The sequence below is a fragment of the Vigna unguiculata genome, chromosome 8, assembly GCF_037176805.1.
Source record: "Vigna unguiculata cultivar grain cowpea cultivar isolate G323 ecotype 2 chromosome 8, ASM3717680v1, whole genome shotgun sequence".
Lineage (NCBI taxonomy): Eukaryota > Viridiplantae > Streptophyta > Magnoliopsida > Fabales > Fabaceae > Vigna > Vigna unguiculata.
In genome coordinates this window covers 32248141-32257597 of record NC_140799.1, presented here as the reverse complement: position 1 = coordinate 32257597, position 9457 = coordinate 32248141, and the positions used below count along the sequence as shown (strand labels likewise).

The 9457-nt window shown below is 30.8% G+C and overlaps 1 protein-coding gene and 1 long non-coding RNA gene across 4 annotated transcripts; one reads left to right on the top strand and one right to left on the bottom strand.

Annotated features, from left to right (window-relative positions):
* The first annotated feature begins 665 nt into the window (after positions 1-665).
* LOC114193108 (uncharacterized) lies at positions 666-2883 on the top strand. The gene is made up of 2 exons (XM_028082809.2): positions 666-1499; positions 1978-2883. The coding sequence occupies exons 1-2, from the start codon at positions 1070-1072 to the stop codon at positions 2490-2492; spliced, it is 945 nt and encodes a 314-aa protein (XP_027938610.2). The 5' UTR covers positions 666-1069; the 3' UTR covers positions 2493-2883.
* A 3396-nt stretch (positions 2884-6279) lies between these two features.
* Positions 6280-9213, bottom strand: LOC114193343 (uncharacterized). Of its 3 annotated transcripts, XR_003606253.2 has the most exons (3): positions 8670-9081; positions 7185-7846; positions 6280-6784 (listed from the first exon to the last, which is right to left on the bottom strand). It is a non-coding gene; the product is annotated as an uncharacterized LOC114193343 (long non-coding RNA). The 3 variants fall into 3 exon arrangements; XR_014984053.1 differs by having other exon boundaries at positions 6280-7846; positions 8670-9213; XR_014984054.1 differs by lacking the exon at positions 8670-9081 and adding an exon at positions 8393-8663 and having other exon boundaries at positions 6280-7846.
* Positions 9214-9457: the final 244 nt, after the last annotated feature.

Sequence of the window (9457 nt, the reverse complement as noted above, 5' to 3'; positions counted from 1 at the left end):
TGAAACATTTATGCGTAAAACCATTAACTCAATCACCTGAAATACTCCCTTCATGCCAAAAGTGGGAAAAGCAAAATGACATTCAATCCAAGCAACAACTTAACATTCAACAAAGAAAACAATGAACAAAAGTGTAAAATCATGAAAGGAGATGAGAAAGAAGCTAAAAGCACGATGATTTTATAGAGAAACATTTAAAAGGAACACATATCAATCATTCCACCGAAGGTATTTAGGTAAAATTAATTTTAATTTGTTATCATGTGTTTAAGATCTGAGATTGTATACCAATAAATACAACAAAATTCATAAAATAGACATAACTTCAGTTTTATTGCGTAACAAATAAAATAAAATGTAAATAATCATCGACAAGTAATATTGTGTCTATAATTACACTAAAGCAATTCAAAAACTAGTATCATTGTACTCGGTTGATGAAAAATATCCTTCTTGAGGATTATGTTTCACCTCGTGCATTCTTCAATATGCATTGTCGTCGTATATAAAGAATAAAAATTCAGAAGGACAATGGAAGGTTAACTCTTTTAACTTTTACTGCTATTGATTTTACACACTTTACTTATACTCTTTTTATATTTAAACGCTGGACCCCTATACAAGTGAATTTTCTTTCGACATAAAGATACCATGGCTCATATACACACAGATAAAGAAAATTGTTGCCTATATTCAGAATTCATCACGGAGTGATTAAAGAGAGTTTGGATATTAGTCAAACCTTTTTTCAGAACGAATTAAATAAGAATCTGTGTGTTTTGTTTTCCTGTGTACAATACAAATGAATAGTTACCCGATTTTCCTGGGCATTCAATTAGGGTTTCATTTTTCCCAATGCAATACTGTAGTGTATTTTAAAAATGTTGCCAGATTCTGCCTGGCTGTGATGCACTTATCAGTAAGAAAAAGAATGGCCACCCCCTGCTACCCCTCATAGCTGTAGGAATGAATTTCCTCACCCCACATTGAGATTTTGACACTGTGCACCAAAACCCCTTCACCTAATCTCTTTTCTGCATGCACAATCACCACCCTTTTGTCTTTTCTCATGGCCAAAATCTGGATTGAAGTGTGCTTGATATCTGCTCGTGGTGTGAGGGGTTCACCCTCACTCTGGAAGCGTCAGTGGTATGCAGTTGGGTGGGTTGATCCTAAGAGCAAGTACTGTACCAAAGTTGATGCTTCTGGGACTGCCAACCCTCTTTGGAGGACCAAGTTTGCCATCCAGGTTGATACCTCCGACCCAGATCTTGCACTTCACTTGGAGGTTTATAGCAGAGATCCTTTGTTCCTCACAGAGAAGCTTCATGGCTCCGCAAAAGTTGTTCTCAGAGAGTTTTTAGCCAAGCAAGTCCACAACTCTGAGGAAGTTGGAAGCTACCAGTTGAGAAAGAAGAAATCCAACAAACCAAGTGGCTTCATTGATGTTTCAATCCGTCTTTCTGAGAACAAGGAGGAACCTAGTTTCCACCAACCAGGTATTATCATGCAATGATTTGATGTCATCATGTGCCTATAATCTTCTACCAGTTTTTATGTTTTATTAACTCTTCAATGTTAAATTGAAAAACTTAACTTGTTCAGTGAAGATTGGTAGAATTGAAATCATAAATTTGTGTGATCTCAAACCATAGAACAGTTTCTTGTGTGTTATTGATAGTGTTTGGAATATTGATCCAAGCCATATAGTTTTTTGTGCTATCTATTATTAGAGTCTTTAGTAACTCATTGAGAGAACAGAGGTCACATTTGGAAGATTGGTTTTTAAGGTAACATTCCAAATGTGGAAAATCAGATCCAAGATGAGGATTTACAACCTTGAAATATATCTTATCTTTTTATTTATTTTCTATAGGGTGAGTGAGCTTTTGATTCAGCATGCTAAAAGGGGTTCCATATTTGGATGAAAAAGCTTGCCACTTTGAGTGATTTTGAGGCTTTATGTTTGTTATGCAGGTAATGGGGAAGGAATAGTGCTGCTAGATTATGGCAATAATACTCAATTGATCCCAAGGGGTGGATTTGGGCAAGCCTACCCACAGCAAAAGCCTCAAGCTTCATTCCATCATTTCCATGGGACAGGAAAACAGACCCAAAATAATGTCCCCTACTCACATCCAGTGCCATTTCCTGCAGACTATGCTACTAATCCTCCTTATATGACTGGACCAAGCTACCCTGCAGCAACTGGACCAAGTTATCAAACACCCAGAACAAATCATGCACCACCACACTCAAATGTCAATCATGCTCCCACTTTTTTCCCAAGTAATGGTGGCATGGCACCTAGTTATTTTAACATGCCATCATCATCATCATCTGGGGCAGGTCCTAGGCCAAGAGGGCCTCCAGGATTTGCCATTGGGGCAGGTGCAGGAGCTTTGGCAGCTGGGGCTGTGATGTTTGGTGATAACTTCATGTCACAATTAGGTGATCCCACTCTTACCATTGCAACTGATCCTCTTTTCTGATCAACATGAGTTTAGCAGCTTCTGTAATTATTCTATTGGGCTGCACACATTATGGCCATTGTGCCATAAGAGTACTACTTTCTTTAGGATTAAGGTTAACCTGTTGGGAAAAAAAAATGCTCAAGAGTTTTCTTCTTCTGTCTGAATCTGAAGTCAATTTTTTTAGAGGTGTTATGACTACTCTTTTTGTTTGGTTTCATGGTGCTCTCTTTCTGGTAAAAAATGTCTGCAATACCGTGTCTTGTTATATATATTAGGTGAACAGAGGCATTATTGTAGGTCCAATTGTCTAAACATGGATACAGGGATGATGGTAGTTCAAACACAGTTGCAGAGTTTTCTGCTTGAAGAAAGCCTGGTGCCTATTATGTGACATGAAGTTTTCTTGCTAGTGATTTTCTACTGATCAAAGTTTTCTTGGCAAGTTGGAGAAAGTTATTTTTCTGCAACAATGATAGTGAAGTTTAAACTTGAAATTACATACATACCAGATTAAATTATTTGTCATTAAGATGATTTTATTGGGAAATGATGGTTCAAATGAATATAGATCTTCTCCTCCTAAATATTCTGCATCCTCTCTCCAGAAATTGTGTTGTGTGAACCCATTGGATATATCATTCTGGTTAAGAGAAATTTGCTTCTCTCAGTTCATGTCAAAGAAAAGCAAATTGTCTTGACTTTTTTTTTTTAGTTTGCTGTGTGATTGGACAAGTTACTATTTCTACTATCTTAATTTGGTCATTTATTTTAAACGTCATAGAACATATATATGAAATAATTCTTTTATAATTTTAAAAACGCATTGTATGATTTAAATATGTTAAAATTATTACAATATGTTTTATATATAATAATCTATATATATATATATACTTTTTAATTTGAATCAATAAAATTAATTAATTAAATAAGCTTAATAATAAATAAAAACGCCTGATTAATGCAGTTAATGACTTTGCAATTTTCTTAATTTAATTATCTATATAAAAAAATCAGTTTTTTTAGTTTTATTTGTCCATATATTACTTTATTAATTTATAGTTTTTTTTTTTTGTGTCATTGTTTCTCTCTTTTGTCCATATAAAATATGCGCTGAAGAGCGTATTTTGAAAAACCCAGAATTTAAGGTAAAGTTTATAGGGAATCTAGTCTAATATATTACAAGCTAATTTTTGAAACAATAATCAACCAAATGGAAATGAGATGAATTTTAAAATAATTATTATAAAATTTAATAATTTATCACACATAATAAAAATCTATGATTGGATGCTAGGATATTTTTTCCACTATTTATGTAATTGAATTGTGAAATTTGAAGTGTTATATTAAAAACAATTATCACCATTAAATTTTTTAAAAAATTAAATAGAAATGTTCAGTCATATGAAAACATTGTTTTCATCTATTACTCATAAAATATTATTAAGAGTTAAAATCAATATTATTAATATTCAAAATTTACATTTAAAAATTAAGAATTGTCTAGACTATTTTAAAATTAATTGTTTTACGAAATTATAATGGATAAGTTATATTGATGAACTAAAATAAAATATTAAATCATACAATTTTGAGTGATAACTATTTTTTAAATATTGAGAACAAAAAATTAAAATGAATAAAAAATAAAAATAAAAATAAACTAAAATGGTGTGTCAAACATTACCTGTGAATACATGGCATGGCTATAAGTTTAATTTCAAGTTTGAGCCATGCTTATGAAAAACTATGGTGGAAAATATTAAATCCTTACACGAATATCAGTATATAGATGAATTAGTCTTTAGATCCAAAGATATCTCAAGTTCTAAAAAATAATGAATGAATTAGGTTAAATTAATTTTTTTTATTCAACCATTAAATAGACAATGAAATAATTAATATTTAGATAAAACCTAAACTGTTTATCTAAAGTGAGTTTATGCAAAAAAATAATCTTCTATCTTTTTTAATATATTATAATCCCTAGATTAAAAAATTAAAACTAAATGATTAAAATTCTGATATTTAAAGAAAAAACTTAATTTAAGAACTTTGTATTTTTAAAAAATCCAAGAATAAATATTGAAGTCATTGGATAAAAATAGAAAGTTAAATGACATATAATAAAAAAACTAAAAACACAGTAATTTCATATTATATCTTACAAAACTCTTAGTCTTTTATTTTTTAATTTAAGTGAAATCTTTACTTGTTTTAGGTTTATAATTATATCATTGGTTAAAACTAGAGGTTATATTTTTTCGTTTTAAAAAATATTTTAATACTCGAACGTTTGTAAACAAGTTGAAAGACACAGAATTTACACAAGTTAACCTTAAATTTCAGGTATGTTTAATCCTCATATAGCAAGTGAGATTTTTTATCAGAATATAAATTTTTTACAGCCTTTTAAGCTTCTCAGGAAATCAATTTTGCAGGTTCAGCTAAACCAAAGAACTCCATTATAGACAAACTCTATATAACTGTTTTCTCTTAAAAAGTGAAATTTGTGCACTGATCACAAGCCTTGTTCTTGCTCAAAATCTTGTAGATTCAACAAACTACTCTAAAGAGGTTTCTTAACATGTTTTTGTTTTTCTTCATTCTAGGGTTCTTAGTGAGGTGTATTCTATTTAAATATATATACAAAAATGGCTGTTATAAGAGGGTCCCATAATTTTGTAAGTTTGAAACAACTTGATACACGTTTTATATCTATATCTATCAGTGTCAGCTACAAAGAAACAATTAATGTTTGATGTTTCATTTTGAGGCATCTCTGTGAAGTTTTCATTTTGATGTATCTCTTTTATGGTACCATTCATTCTAATTATTTCATTTCAACAACATTGCTGTATACTATGTACCTTCTGATGTGAGGTAGTAACCTTTTTCTTTGAACAATACTTTGCAGTTATACAAATCTTTAATTGTAATTTTAAATCAGCTTCTCCATTATACCTATATATTTACCTTAGAACTTCATCACTTCATTTTTTTTAATTCTTTATTTCATAGTATATATGTATATATACTATTTTAATCTATATTAGATAATTTTTATTCTAGAACTTAACTGGCGATATAATATGATTTAGATATTTTTCAAAATATGTTCTAATCTTTACTTTAGAAATGATAATGTGTTTTCAGAATTTTTATTTTTATTTTCTTTTTATACTTTTCATCACAAATATAATTGTATTTTTTACTTAATATCTCAGATTTTTTACTTTTAATATTATTTTTCTTCGATAATTTAATTGTTATCACTACAAGAAAATATCTTATTAATTAATGACAAATTTTAGAGATAAAAAATAATTAGTCGCTATAATAATCAATTTATAAACTAGAAATTATTAATAAATTAGACACCATAGTGAATAGGTCTCTAAATTGATTATTAACATTAGCTACAAAGATTTTAGTTATAAAAAAATTGGTTTCTAAATTTGCTCTATTAGTGATCAATTTAGATATAAATTTAGAGACCAATTTTTTTTATAACTAAAACCTTAATAACTAATGTTAGTGACTAATTTAAAAAACAATTTAAAAATTATTTTAGTTACTAATAATTTTTAATTTATAAATTAACATTTAAATTAATTACTATAATTATTAATTATTTTGTATTACTCTAAAATTAATCACTAATAAAATATTTACTAGTGTACTTTGAAAATTATAAAGGACTACATACTCTATTAATCTCGTAGTAGAGTAATCAAATATAAATATAGAAAATTTGTTAAGCTTACAAACAATATATAAAGAATTGAAACACACCAACAAATAAAATATTTGTATATTTTTTCTTCTATATATGAAATTTAATATGGGGTGGCACACACCTGACTGTACACTAATTCAAATGTTCCCAGTGAAGTTGAGGAAAAACCAGAATAGTTTCAGCTTTATGCTGCATACATGTCAGAAGTATTTATCACTAATTTCAAAGCCACATTTACACTAAATCTCATTATTATAGGGTAAACTATCTGTTCTAGGCAAAAAAAGACATAACAGATTACTGTTTATAGTTAATGCCATTCAATATGTTTAATGAAAATTTGCAGGTGCACTTCTCTGAGTGTAGAGGAGAATCAATATTTAACTAATGCATTTTGCTCTGTGTTAAAGCCAGAAGGAACATCCCAACGTGGACTATAGCAGCATTTCTTTACTCACACCTTGGAAAATGAAAGAGATGGAATAATTGGTGCATTGAAATGAGTAATGCACACCTTCAATGCTTTTTCTTCTCACTCCATACTAATATTCTCCTTTCTTCACACTCACTTCATCATGCAAATGCAACAACAATTATGATTTATATCAGTCATAAATGAATAACAACTTCTTGTGCAGTTTAATTAAAAGTTTATCTACTGCTGTAAACAAATTACCTTTATTTTCATATACTGCATAATTTATATGGTCTTATAATACATATGTTATTTCCTCTTTATATGCTATACCCCACATGCCATTTACATTTAGGTAAATGAATAACATTATAAAGTGATGATAAGATATTTATGGGAAGAAAAATCAGATAAACATAAATAGTGAGTGAAAAAAATGAAGTTCAAACCTACAATAATAATGATTTGGCACATGCTAATTATCTGTAAGGTCACGGAACATAAAATTGAAAAGAATAGACAGTGGCAATACAGATGCAAATGAATTACTCACTTTTAACCTAAATTTTGCTTTCCCAAACCCCAAAGGAAGAACTCAGAAAAGTACTGTAGAGAGAAAGAGATCGAAGAGAAACTGGTACCAAATAACCTGAAAGGAAGTGGCATAGAGTTTTGTGTACAAAGTGATAACATAAATTCATATGTAGTGATCATTTTTAAAGACTAAGCTAAAGAAATTAGTGCATGTATATAACTGTTCATATGCAACTGTGCAGATGTTTTTGCTGAATCTTGTGCAGTTTTGGCAGAGAGTAGATACTTACAAAGATCCAGAAGATGATATGTAACATCAGCTACAGTGTACTGGTCTCACCTTTTTTGTGCTAAGTATATATAGATTAAGCTTAGACATGCATAAAGCCATCTCAGAGATGGATACAAATGGAGGCAACAGAAAGAAGGAGCTCCCTTCAGTCCAAGCACAGAGAAAGAGGGTCACAATATATATGCACCACTTCATTCACACAATCATATCACAGCAAAAACAGCATCACCCTAACTCAATACTATTGTGTGAATCAATTAGTGGTTAATTTTGCAACCCAATCTTATTCTGTGTCCATGAATGGGCTGAGGGAAGCTCCTTCACTCTCTTTCCTTCCCAATGTGACTAAGCTGTAATGGAACTCTGCAGTACATGTACATCTTTTTTTCCTGACACAAGATGGAGAAAGTATAGTTAGATCAACCAGGATCAATTAAAGCTTCAACATATTATTAATCCAGACTTTGGACATAATAAATTTATGTAATTAAGATGAAAGTGGGAAAGAGGGGTATGAGTAAAACATCAAATCAAAGGTTATGACAGAAGGGATAATAATATGTATAATTTTGGAGGAGAGGAGATTCTTAATGCATGCTTTCTGACTTTGTTAAATAAATCAGTGAATGCAAAGGAGACAAAGAAAACTGGGGTTTGAAGTTGGAATTATATATATTTTCTCATCTGATCTGAAATCAAATGCAAATCTAACTACCTATAATCATGAAATTAAAGAGAAATTACATTGAAAAGACACTTGTTGGCCCAAACTTCCACAAAGTGAGTTTCAAATAAAAGAAAACTTTAAACAAGAAACATCAGAGAGAACGTACTTGCAAGGGGAAGAAGAAAGCAAAGGTATATAGCAGAAAAAAACCAGATTCTTTTATACATGCAAGTTTATTATAAGCTCAGAAAGTGATTTATATGCAGACCAGTTTTCAGTGGAAAGACTTTTTCACAATAATTGGTGCCGATCGAACTAATTAGGCCATGCTAAAAAAGGTCTGTGACCAGATCACAATTGAAGAAAACCCTACTTTTGAAGGTGAAGAAAAAGTGAAAAACAAGGAAATCCAACTCGTGAAATTGGATAAAAAGAAGGGAATAAATCTGAAAGGAGAGGAAAAATCTGAGCTTTTGTTTTGGGTGAGAGAGAGATAAAAAAGAAGGTGAAGTTGAGTAATGAAGTAGAGGTATAGAAAGGCCAACCTTAGAGCTAAAACTGAAAAGCATGGGTGGCAGAAACCCTAATTCTGGGGTGGTTTTATTGATTCCTGCGCTGAAGAGATGCAAGAGTGGCGAGCAGAGTTATAAAGAAAACGAAAACTGTAAAGACGAAAAAGGACTTGCAGGTTGTAATGAGAGTGACCATGGAAAAAAGAAAGAGTGTGAGAGATTAATTAATTGTTTGTTAGTGTTTATGTTTTTGAAGAAAGAGAAATTCATAGACATGATGGGTCATTGTCCCCATGAGAGTCACAGACAGGAAAGTGAATCCAAGAAATATTCTAGTGGAAGAAAGGTGCACAGGAGAATGGGGTGAGAGAGATGAAGGTGTATGATAATGGTCACACCAAATTTTCTTTTCTGCCAAATTTTTTCCACCCTCTTCTCTGCTTTACTCAGTGGGATCACATACTCATTCACATTGACACAGTAAAAAGTTTGTATATAGTTCATCAGCTACAATTATGAATGCACAGTGATTTTGTTGATGTTGTTACAACCACCTTAAAAGTCACCTAGGACATTGTTTTTTATTAGCTATATCTACAGAAATTTAACTCTAAGTTTCTTAAGTTTAGTGTAATGGAAGATTATCTTTGCATTTTTCATCTGAATTTGGAGTTAAAATCCGACAGCTTTAACGTCATTATCGGAACTACTGTTCATACGTGAGCTACTCTCAACAACCTATTGAAACCATTGTCACTATTTTAATGTTGAAATCAGTGTGTGGACAAACCTTTGTTTGTGTAGTTTTCAACACTTATCGG

Excerpts from the sequence above, each read along its gene's own strand:
- LOC114193108 (XM_028082809.2), top strand. The coding sequence starts at position 1,070 with ATGGCCAAAATCTGGATTGAAGTGTGCTTGATATCTGCTCGTGGTGTG. Across the intron at positions 1,500-1,977 it reads ACCTAGTTTCCACCAACCAG|GTAATGGGGAAGGAATAGTG; the intron begins GTATTATCATGC and ends TTTGTTATGCAG.